The sequence below is a fragment of the Peromyscus californicus genome, unplaced genomic scaffold (genome assembly GCF_007827085.1).
Source record: "Peromyscus californicus insignis strain IS unplaced genomic scaffold, ASM782708v3 Scaffold_14__1_contigs__length_90479793_seg_2, whole genome shotgun sequence".
NCBI lineage: Eukaryota > Metazoa > Chordata > Mammalia > Rodentia > Cricetidae > Peromyscus > Peromyscus californicus.
Window position 1 is genome coordinate 68,068,320 of NW_026294436.1, and position 12,004 is coordinate 68,080,323.

A 12,004-nucleotide genomic window follows, 5' to 3' on the forward strand; every position below is an offset into this window, starting at 1 on the left:
GATATAAAAATCCTAACTATTTTTGAGACTATTCAAGTCAACGACTGACTGGCATTTGAGAAAATAAAGAATAAGCCCCTGAATGCTGCAGTAAGTGGTAGAGAAAACTCATGACACAGAAGACATCTGCTCAGTCGGGACGGACGCACGGCTTCTACTTCCCAGCACCCAGCCTGAGTCCTTCCTTCCCTTCAACGAGGTCTGAGAAAAGACTACTGAGAGGACATGCCATCACCTACTAGCGGAACTTGCCTTACCTGCTCTTTCTTCTTCTTAAGCCTGGCATTTTCTTCTTGAACCCGATGACATTCAGATTTTACATTCTCTTCACTAAGCTTGGCTTCATTAAGGGCAATTTGAACCTAATGTAAAACACTCCTAGTTAGTAAATAAATTCCAAAGGAAAAAGTTATATTTTCTCAACCAAATACCATACAAGTTTCATCTTTTACATGTTTTAGGACACATCAAACTTTTGCTCAATCAGACTAAGACAATACTATTACTCTTGTGTAGGATATATAGACAGCCTCACCTCTGAAAGTTCTGATGCATTCATCGAAATGACATCCTTCAACTTCTCAATAGACTTCTTGTTTTCCAGTATCTGACCCATGAAAGCAGAACACAGAGCCTCAGGTCTCAGCAGAGTCTCTAGTGTACACACTATTGCTGTGATAAACTGTGACCAAAAGCAACTTGGGGAGGAAAGGGCTTATTTCTGCTTACAGCTTATAGTCCATCATCTAAGGAAGTCAGGGCAGGAGCCTGGAGGCAGGAACTGATACAGAGGCCACAGAAGAACACTGCTTACCAGCTAGCTTTGCATGGCTTACTCAGCCCATTTTCTTATAGTTCCTAAGACCACCAGCCCAGAGGCAGCACTGCCCACAGGGAGCTGGGCCCTTCCACGTCAATCATCAATTAATGAAATGCACTACAGGCTTTCCCACAGGTTAATCTGATGAGGGCATCTCCTCAACTGAACTTCTCTCTGTATTAACTTGACATAAAACTAGCTAACACACACACTAAAGAAGAAACACTAATAAACATATCCTACAACATCCTATGTTTTTGGTGAAGTAAGGGATCCAATTTTGGCCTAAGTGGGGCTGGAAAATCAATGTAATAATAATCCAACCTTCTTAGTTATGAGATAATGCAGCAGATGACCACATAAAAAGATGAAAGAAGCCGGGCGGTGGTGGCGCACGCCTTTAATCCCAGCACTCGGGAGGCAGAGGCAGGCGGATCTCTGTGAGTTCGAGGCCAGCCTGGACTACCAAGTGAGTTCCAGGAAAGGCGCAAAGCTACACAGAGAAACCCTGTCTCGAAAAACTAAAAAAAAAAAAAAAAAAAAAAAAAAAAAAGATGAAAGAAAATAAAAAAAAAAACTTTCAAATTAATGTTATTGTTGTCTTCTATCTCCAGCTCCTCCTAGTGGTAGAGAAAAACTAAAAAAAAAAAAAAAATTCTCTGCCTAACCAAGCCCGCTAATGTACACTAATTTAGGAGACTTATACTAAAGGATCATGAGTTCAAGACCTGTCTTGGTTACAGATGGAGTTCAAAGCCAGCACGGGCAACTTAGTGGAGATTGTCTCAAAATTAAAAAATAAAAAGTGGATAGTGCTATAGCTCAATGTTAGAATACCCACTTACCCTGTGTGAGACACTGGGGTGGGGGGGTTGGCTGTGTGGGGGATAACCTATACTGAAAACAGTAGGATTTGGAGGAAAATAGATAAATCTCATACAGAAGAATTCCAAAGACTTCTTATGAAAACACCAGCTCCTCAAGGGGGTGGAATATGTAATTCTTCCCTCTAACTGTGAGCCATGCATAATGATTTCCAAAAAATACAGTAAGCAAAGAGCTGAAAAGAATAATTTAACATCAAAGGAAAATGGCTATTACTTCCTTAGCTGGGTGATTAGCTCAGCTGGGGTAGGCTATAATGGGAACTATTTTCTCTGCAACTGTTATATGAAACCAAAATAAGTTTATTAAAATGAGAATTTTTAAAAAACAAAACAAGATCTAAGAACCAGTCAATAAGGCTAGAATTCCTAGGTGGTTTACCTGTTCTGGAGGACAGAGCTAAACTATTTGGCAATTACCCAGTGTTGAGAACACAAATACTCTTCCTATGCCTCTAAGAATAAGTCGTTGGGTTACAAGTTAAAATTCTCCAAGGTAAGTCACAATTGGTTCAACTTCCCTGAGTCCTATTTTCAATTTAGTTAAGAGCATGGGGAGAGTTGCCCTCGCCACAGAACCATTCAAAAGCCCAATTACATCACCAGTTAGCAGCTAAACTTACCAAGCCCTGATTCTTGACGTTCTGTTCTCTTTCAGATTCTAACATAAGATGAAGACTTTTAGCTTTGTCACCCAGAATTTCATTAGTTTCTTCAAGTACCCTGATTTTATCCTTAACAAAAAAGAAAAAAAAAAAAAAAAAAAGCTAATATTAGTAAGAATTACTCATTCCATTTATTTTCACTTTTAGAATGCAATTCTCCCCCAAGGAGGTCTTTACCTTGTATTTAATAGCGTCATCAGAGAGAATCACGTTTTGTTTCTTGGTTTCTTGAACATATTTCTTTGATTCCTTGATCTATGTAAAACAAAGCATTTAAGGTTAGTAGTTACAACTTAGAATTAACTACAAATTATAATGCTACCAAAGTCATGTCCAAGTGCACAACCTCCTACAGATAGCAGCTACTTATGTCTTGGATGGCTCATAGGAAGTGATAAAGTAAAATATGAATCTTAAAAAAATCATAAATGGAATGTTAAGACAAATATTCAAGCTGGAACAAGGGGAGGAAGTTAAAAGAATAATTATACCTTTTGTTCATAATTTGACAGTTTTTGCATAAGTTCTGCATTTTCTTTCTTGATAGTCTCCAATTTTTCAGAAATTTGCTTCTCAGTAACTAAAAAGGGAAACATGTAAGTCTGTGAGCCCAAGATGAAGCACACTCCAGTGCATTAGCAGCAAAGGCATGTTATCAGGCATTAAAAGGAAAACATGTTCTGCATGACTATTCTGCCCTTAAAGGCACTCTGTAGTGACTGGAATAAGGGTGTAAGAATATTAAAGTTTTAAAAAATACAGTATGAAGACTTTAAATTTATTTTAGAGATATAGAATTTAAAGAAATGCTATAACTTGATCCCATCTCAGAAAATGGAATTGCTTCAAATGTCATTTGCAAAGAGAAACTGAGAAATACAAACTATCAGTTCATTCCACCACCCTGCATGTCATCTACCCAAATCATGATTTAGCGTGTTCACATGTAACGGCACCAACATTCAAAGATGATCTGCCCCTGTTAACTGATCCTGTCCTCCCCACTCCCTCAGGTTGCTGCTCTCTGATGCCTGTCTCAGTTGGCATCCTAACAGTTCTATCAGCCAAGCTGGTGGCCTAGAAACAGTAAACTTCCGGAAGTTAATAAAGCTATCAGACATGAGAAGTCATAGCATCTCTGTCTAGCTTACAGAGAACTCACATCATACACCAATGCAAAGGATTGATATAAGGGAAAATGAACCTAAAGATTTACCTTGATATACTCTACTCTTTACCTAGAAGAAAAGAAACAAAATTTGTTGTCAAAACCTAATTGGCATATTGTTCCTAATATAGCCATAAACAAATGAGAATTTAGTAACAACTTGGATCAGAAAATAAATCCACAGTATTAAAAATAAGGAAAAGCTGGGCTGGCTCGATGGCTCGGCAGGCAAAGGTGCTTGTCACTAACCCTGACATTCTAAGTTCCATCCCAGGACCCACAGGGTGCAAAGAGAGAACCTGAAAGTTGTGCTCTGATCTGCACACATGAACCATAGCTCAAATGCATACAAATGGATACATAAATGTAATCTTAAAAAAATGTTAAAAAGACAAAGCTAAAAGGCATTTCAAATGAAATTGGTACTAATACTTCATAAATAGCCTCAATAGATAAAAACACTAAGATGTGTATCTGGTTTTGCAGCTAAAAGTATGTTTGTGCATCTATTAAAAGAGCACCAATCTTAAGATATGAGCACTGATGCTTAATAACAAATGTGGCTACTAGCTCAGCAATAAACATATCAATCATTTATTTACTTGATATCATCTGACAACTCCCAATAGCTAGAGTAAACTCTAGAAATGAGTATTCAAAAAGACAAAGAAACAAAATTAAAGAGAGACTCTTTGTCTTTAGGTATGTACTCACCAGAAAACATCCTAGAAATCCTATTCAATGATGTCTGCCTGCTGAATTTTGAAATAATCTGACAGGAAAGGGGCAGTGGATACAGCACTTGCCAGGCAAGTGTGAGGACCCGAGTTCAGATCCCCAGAGTTCGTGGGAATGGTAGTGCATATCTGTGACCCCAGTGCTTCTACAGTGAGATGGGAAGCAGAAGGAGTCTCCCAGAATCCTGCAAGCCAGCAACCTGCCAGATGTGGTGCTGAACTATTAAAAAAGAAACCCGGTCTCAAAAAAAAAGGAAGAAGGTTAGGACTATACCAGGGGTTGGTCTCTGAGCTCTGCACATGCACACTCACACACACGCATGCACACAAACATCATGGACACACAAAAAATTAAAAACAAACTAGGAATCTGATGGAGTACCATATGACTTCCAAGACTACTAACAAGGGTACACTGGTACTCGGCCTGGAAAGGATGTATTTCCAGAGGAAATGTACAAGAGAGCTGACAGCTAAAACCATCTAGAGCAATAAAGCTGAGGCAGTAACTAGTGCACAAAGATTTACTACTTGTGTTTTTTTCTTTTGAGATATGGTCTCACTCTGTAGCCCTGGCTAGTCTGGAACTCGCTATGTAGACCTGGTTAACCATATACTCACCTGGCTCTGCCTCCTGAGTACTGGGGTTATAGTTATAGGTGTATGCCAGAACACCTGGCCCAAGTTTCTTTTTTTTTTTTTAATTATATTTATCTGTGTGTTTATGTATGGGCGTGCACATGCCAGGGCATACATATGTACACATGGAGGTCAGAGGACAACTTGTGGGAGTGGGTTCTTTCCTTCAACCATGTGGGTCCTGGGATAAAATTCAGGCTGTTAGTCTTGGCTGTAGGCACCTTTATCCACTGAGCTACCATGATGGCCCACTAAATTTCTTTGTGACTCAAAATATATTTCTCCTTTCCAATGCTACTATTAAAAAATTTTTTATATTTATTTATTTATTTTATATGTATGAGTGTTTTGCTTGCATAGATATATGTGTACCCCATGCATGCTTAGTGGCTGTGGAAGCCAGAAGTGGGCATTGGATACCCTGGAACCGGAGTTATAGATGATTATGAGGCACCATATGAGTGCTGAGAATCAAGCTTGGGTCCTCTGCAAGAGCAACAAGTATTAAATCCTTGAGCCATCATCTATCTCTCCAGCCCTGCAAACGCTACTATTTTTTAAGTGATGAGATACTCAGACCCATCCACAAGTCATCCATGAAATTTCAATCTTATCAATATAAAACATGCATAAATATCTTGTTATAAGAAAATGCAGCTGTCTTCCTCGTTAGTATAGTGGTGAGTATCCCCGCCTGTCACACGGGAGACCGGGGTTCGATTCCCCGACGGGGAGATTAGCGAGCACCTCTTCGCCGGGCGGTGGTGGTGCACGCCTTTAATCCCAGCACTCGGGAGGCAGAGCCAGGCGGATCTCTGTGAGTTCGAGGCCAGCCTGGGCTACCAAGTGAGTTCCAGGAGAGGCGCAAAGCTACACAGAGAAACCCTGTCTCGAAAAGCAAAAAAAAAAAAAAAGAAAATGCATTTGGGGACTGAAGAGATGGTTAAAAACAGTAGCTGCTCTTCCAGAGGACCTGGGTTCAATTCCCAGCACCAACATGGCAGATCAAAACTGTAAACTCTAGTTCTAGGAGTTAAAACAAAACAAATGAAAAACTTCCAACACAGGAAAATGAATAACCATCTCTCTAATGTTATAGCCCTGTCAATCAAAGAATAACCTTCACTTATCCCATTTCACCCAAACAAGAGCAGGTATGGTTTTTTTTTTTTTTTTTTTTTTTTTTTTTGGTTTTGTTTTGTTTTTGGTTTTGGTTTTGGTTTTTTGAGACAGGGTTTCTCTGTGTAGCTTTGCGCCTTTCCTGGATCTCGCTCTGTAGCCCAGGCTGGCCTCGAACTCACAAAGATCCGCCTGCCTCTGCCTCCTGAGTGCTGGGATTAAAGGCATGTGCCACCACCGCCCAGCAAGAGCAGGTATGTAGGAAGAAGCAAAGCCCAGGAATCTCAGGGAAAGCCTGGAATTGAGATACAATTCCAAAGGTGAATTATAATCTGAAACACAAAATCTGCTTAAGAAACAAAAAAAGGAATGAAAATATAATAATGTGTCTTTGGACACCTATAATCTGTAATTCCAAATAAAAAGGATATTTTTGGAGCACCACAGCATGCAATCAAACCAGAAACTTTGGGAAACATATATGAAGAAAAAGACTAAAGCTTGAAAGATAGCTCCAGGATTAAGAGCACCGGCTTCTCTTACAGAGGACAGGAGTTTGGTTGCCAGAGCTCATGTTGGGTGGCCCACAACCACCTAGAACTCCAGCTCCAGTGGATCTGACAGGCTCTTCTGGACTCCTCAGCCATCCACATTCCCATGCACACATGCACACATGCATGCACATACAACACACAATGAAAACAGACTGAAATGACCTCATCTGCTGGCCATGTGTCACTGTGCTATACTACACTATACTACACTACTTGCAGTGTGTGTGCATGTGTTTATATGTGCAGTTTAACTGCACTTTCAGGTCGGTTTGTGCTTCGTTCCACTTCCACTAAATCACGAGCATTTGCTGCACCTCACTACCTTTGTAATCATCAAATATTCCAGGATATGAATATGTATTAGGTTGCTGCAAGTTCCCACTCTAATAAATACTCTTCCAGGGCTGACAAGAGAGCTTAGCAGGCAGAGGTGCCTGCTGCCTGATGATGTAAACCAGATAATGAGTTCAATCCTGGAATCCAGGTATAGGGAGAAGATGAGAACCAGCTCATGGCGTGTGTACAGGTGCACATGCAGAAAACACACACACACACACACACACACACACACACAAACACACACATACACACACATACACACACCCCTAATAACTAATAAAAAATAAAGACTGTCTCATTGAACATTCTTATATAAGATCTTTAATGTATGAATAGTTCTTTATTTCAGAAAGATTACTACACAAGATATCATACTATTTAAGAGCATAGTTAATATCCATCCAACTTCATTTTTTAATCTCCTGATACATATTATGAAATATATTATATTTTTAAATATATTTTTAAGGATGGCTTTAAGAATTCCAGTTCTACTTATAGTGTGCATATATCTACCTAATGGTATAGGAGTTTTTTAAATTAAAACAGTTTTCCCATCAAATTTATGTTATCTTGTTCTCTTAAGCCTTTATCAATACAAAGATTACACTAAATTACTTGACAAGTTTATACAAAGTTTATACCCCATGTACTTTTTTTTTTTTTGTTTTTGGTTTTTTGAGACAGGGTTTCTCTGTGTTGTTTTGGTGCCTGTCCTGCATCTCACTCTGTAGACCAGGCTGGCCTCGAACTCACAGAGATCCACCTGGCTCTGCCTCCCAAGTGCTGGGATTAAAGGCATGCGCCACCACTGCCCGGCCCCCATGTACTTTTGAGTCATGTGATAAGATAATTTAATTTACTTACAACAAGCATAGTTCTCCAGGAGAAAATTGCAAATGAAACAATTCCCAAGACTGCAGTAGCAATCACAGGCTGCCATGGTAGTCCATAAAAGTCAGGGCCAGGCTGAACATTATCAGGCAACGTGGCAATTAACTGAAACAGAAATATTAGAAATAATGGAAAACCTTGAAAACTTTTTACAATAAAACATTCAAAAAGAATCTTCATAGAAATTCTAACCAGTTTCCATCAGATAAGTACTCCCGACCATGTTCAATACCTCCCACTTTGAGAATTACAGGACAGATATTGTCAGACTCATATTTGTTTGACTTGTAGTGTTTCCAAGCAGAGTGTCTAAATACCTTTAAGTAGGGCATACATTTTCAATTTCTAATAGGCTCTGCCATATTGTGCTGTCCATATATAGTTAGACATTCCCTGGACCATTCTTTTAAAAAAGTTGTTTTATTACTTTGAAAAGTATACAACACGAAAGCTTTAAATATATAATCAATTTTTGTGGGTGCAAATAAATCCAGTGTGATAATATAATGTTATTCCCCTAATATTTTAAGTATTGGCTCCATTTTTACATAAACAAAGACAAGTGTTGAGTAAGTTCAGACAGCTCTTGATAACCGGTTTAGGGATCATGCTGTCAAACGTCATCTACACGACTCAGTGCCTTAGCTCTAGATGTTTCCTTAAAGGCAGTATTATTACACACCTGCCCACTCCACACTTTCACTGCTTGTTAATTACAATACTGGCCCCACCCCCGACAGTGCCGCAAGGAAAGGACTCCACCACGTAACAGTGCCTGTCAAGTCAACAGTGCTCTGTGAAAACCCAGCAAGCGACCCGAGCGACCCACACCGCAGCCCCGCTTGCCGCAGCCGGCTCGCCTCTCCGGGGCTGTCGCTCTGGGCACCCACTCTGCCCAGCACTGGCCCACCCTCCTGCCACAGCCGCGGCCCCTCCCTGGGGACTGTCACCTCCAGTAGCTTGGCTATGAGGGCTGCGTAGAGCACCGACAGGGGGCCCAGCAGCTCGGGGTCCCCCGGGGAGGCGGTGACAGCAGGCACAGTGGCAGGCACTGAGTCCATCGCGTAGGGGCAGCTGCGCGGAGGCGACGCTTCCTCCGGACGGCACCGAGCCGGCTTTCACCGCTTCCGCCTCGGGACGGACCGGCTCAGGGGGGCGGACACTGGGAACGAACTTCGCCTTCCCCGATCGCGGCCCCTTCCGCACTAGGCCTCCCGTAAAACACGTCATCAGACGCTGCCCAGCAGCCCACGTCAACGCACCCCGGAAGCCTGAGTGCGGGGGCGGGGCTAGCGCGGAACCAACCAACCGCCGAGCTCGGCTGGGGGAGACGACGCGCTGAACGGAAGGTGAGGGGGAAAGATGAACGTAAGGGTTAGCAGAACCATCGGGGAGGGAGAAGAGAGCAGACTGGGCGGGAGAGTCCAAGGGAGTGAGGCTGGGGGTGGGGGGAGAACGGAGACACAGCGCAGGAGAACCGAGAAGTAGGGGAGGGGAGAAAAACACATAGACTTGGGCGGAAGAGTCCATTGAGGGAGGGGCGGGGGGACGAGAGCGCGAAGTGAGCAGAGATCCAGTGAAGGAGAATCCAGATGAAGAAAACTCAACCTGCCACAGGGGGTGGGGTCACCGTGGCCAAGGAGCTATCAAGATGGGATTATGGGTGGAGTCTGGGAAAAGAGAAAGCCAGGTTTCTCCGGCCCTGCCAGAACGGGACCAGTCATGAAGTGCTAAGACACCTAAGGGACTGGTCCTGGAAGCCCAAGACAAGCAAAAGCAAGCATCTCGGGATCCCTTGTGAAGGGTCATGGATCAGACTGACTTCTGGGTAAGGCCTTCCTTCCTGCCCACTCCAGTCAGTCCTCCTCTTAGGGTTCACCTCCTGACCCCACTTGCCTACAAACAGCCTTATGGAGGAATCCCGTCACTACCAATTCTGCACCAATATCCCCATTTAGAGGTCTCTCCTTTTAAGGTTATGTGGAAATGGGCAAGGGTACTAAATAGCCCAGCAATCATGTTCTTAGAGTTGAAGGCAATGGGGAGATTTAATTGGGGGAGAGGTTTACATTCCTAAATGTGAGCTCCTGAGTTGCACAAGAACCAAAAAAAAGAAAAGATCTTGAAAGAAGAACATGAAAACCAATAGTGAGAGGAGGTGGCTCCATTCTAGCCCAGGAATACAGACCATAAAATCCAGAAATCTCCCCACACAGGAGGCTGAAGGCAGGAAGATGGCTCTGGGTTTGAGACCAGCGTGGGCTACATAATGGGCTTACCAGGTTACAAAGTTAAGACCCTAGCATAGTCAATGAACAAAAATAAGGAGCCGGAAGGATGTCTCAACTGCTAAGAACTCGAACTGCTTTTGTAGAGGACTGGGGTTAGGTTTCCAGCACACAGGTGGGCACCTCACAGCTGCCAGGAGATCCAACTCCCTCTTCTGGCCTCCACATGCAACGGTAATGATGTTCCACACAAACACAGGTGTGTACACATAAAAATGGGAGCTGGGGAGATGGCATGGTGGTCAGCTCAGCAGTTAAGAGCACTGGCTGCCCTTCTGGAGGACCTGGAATGCAATCCCCAGAATCAAGATGGTAGTTCACAACTGTCTGTAACTTCAGTCCCTGGGGATCTGATGTCCTTTTCTGGTCTCCATGGACACCAGACCTGCACACAATGCATAGGCATGCATGTGATGCACAGACATACATGCAGAAAAAAAAATAATGCCCACATACATAAAATAAAAAGTAAGGGGGCTGGAGGGTGGCTCAGAGGTTAAGAGTACTGACTGTTCTTCCAGAGGTCCTGAGTTCAATTCCCAGTGGCCACATGGTAACTCACAATTGCCTTTAACTCCAAGATCTGATACCTTCACACAGATATACATGCAGGCAGAGCATCAATGCACATAAAATAAAAATAATTTAAATAAAATGAAATAAAAAAGTAAGATAGGAGTGGTGGGTCACACTAGCAGTTCGGGCACTTGGGAGGCCAAAGCAGAAAAACAGCTAGAGCTTTGAGGGTAGCCTGGCATACAGAAGTGACTTCCAGGCCAGTTCAGACCACAAAGACCCTGTCTCAAAATACCAACAGCAATAGTAATTGTATATGGTGCTAGGATATGGTTTCCAAATACATTAAATAAGATGGGAAAATAAGAATACTGACCACCGGGGAAAAGATTAAGAACTAAATATGTTTAAGGCTCTGACATCATAACTCTTAGAGGGAAAAAAAAGCCTACAAAGTAACTGGTCTGAGACATGTGCTTTCTCAGAAAGAGTCGAAAAGACTGGACGGCTGGCTCTCAAGCAGTTTTTATTTCTACATGGCAGAATCCCATAGAACTCCTTGCAGATTTGAAAATGCTACAGTGTTACCATCTAATGTTGATCACCTAGGTAGACTAATGTTGGTCACCTAGGTAGTCTAATGTCGGTCACCTAGGTAGACTAATGTCGGTCACCTAGGTAGTCTAATGTCGGTCACCTAAGTAGTCTAATGTTGGTCACCTAGGTAGTCTAATGTCGGTCACCTAGGTAGTCTCTCTGCTTCTGTTTGAAATTTTCATGACAAAATATTAAAAAGCTGGACATGGCAGCTTTAATCCCAGCACTGTAGAGTCAGAGACAGGCAGATCTCTATGAGTTTGAAGCCAGCCTGGTCTATAATACTGAATTCCAGGACAGCCAGAGCTATGTAGAGGAACCCTGTCTCAAACAAAACAAAACAACCCTAACAATTTAAAACAGGATACAGCTTCACATAGTCAAAGGATTGCTGTGTGGAAAAGGAATTACATCTATATTTCAGAGAAGGAAATTTTGAGTCAATATAAAAATGATTGGCCACAGAAGAATGTGTGGCCCTGAAAGGCGGTGGCTCACACTAAGAATTCCTGATGCGTGCAGGAAAGTAGATCCAACTAGAGATATATTAAGAGAACTAAGCCAGTCTCAGAAGACAGATGTGCTTATCACTGACAGTCCCTAGATAACAGTTAACGAGACAAATAAAAGCATGCATGTGTCTATGACATGTAAATAGAAGTGAGACTGTCCAGGAGAATGAAGGGGACTAAGCAGAGGGATGGGAAAGGGTGAGCAGAGGGGTCGTGGGGAGATGCTGAGCACACAATATGTATCTGAATTAAACTTCAAAAATAAACAAATT

General features: G+C 42.3%; 1 protein-coding gene and 1 non-coding gene across 6 annotated transcripts in view; one reads left to right on the forward strand and one right to left on the reverse strand.

Annotated features, from left to right (window-relative positions):
• The window catches only part of Mia3 (MIA SH3 domain ER export factor 3), a 43,583-nt gene that overhangs the window by 9,760 nt on the left and 21,819 nt on the right, over window positions 1–12,004 (reverse strand). For 3 of the 5 annotated variants that reach the window (XM_052737894.1, XM_052737893.1, XM_052737896.1), the window contains exons 7-13: window positions 7,793–7,924; window positions 3,586–3,607; window positions 2,861–2,949; window positions 2,547–2,624; window positions 2,328–2,438; window positions 536–607; window positions 258–362 (exon numbers count right to left, since the gene is read on the reverse strand). In XM_052737894.1, coding sequence (XP_052593854.1) covers window positions 258–362; window positions 536–607; window positions 2,328–2,438; window positions 2,547–2,624; window positions 2,861–2,949; window positions 3,586–3,607; window positions 7,793–7,924 — 609 coding nt within the window. Of the gene's footprint in view, window positions 1–257; window positions 363–535; window positions 608–2,327; window positions 2,439–2,546; window positions 2,625–2,860; window positions 2,950–3,585; window positions 3,608–7,792; window positions 7,925–8,769; window positions 9,003–12,004 lie in introns of those variants that run through there. The other 2 variants (XM_052737895.1, XM_052737897.1) reach the window with 1 other exon arrangement.
• Window positions 5,577–5,648, forward strand: Trnad-guc (transfer RNA aspartic acid (anticodon GUC)). The gene has a single exon. It is a non-coding gene; the product is annotated as a tRNA-Asp (tRNA).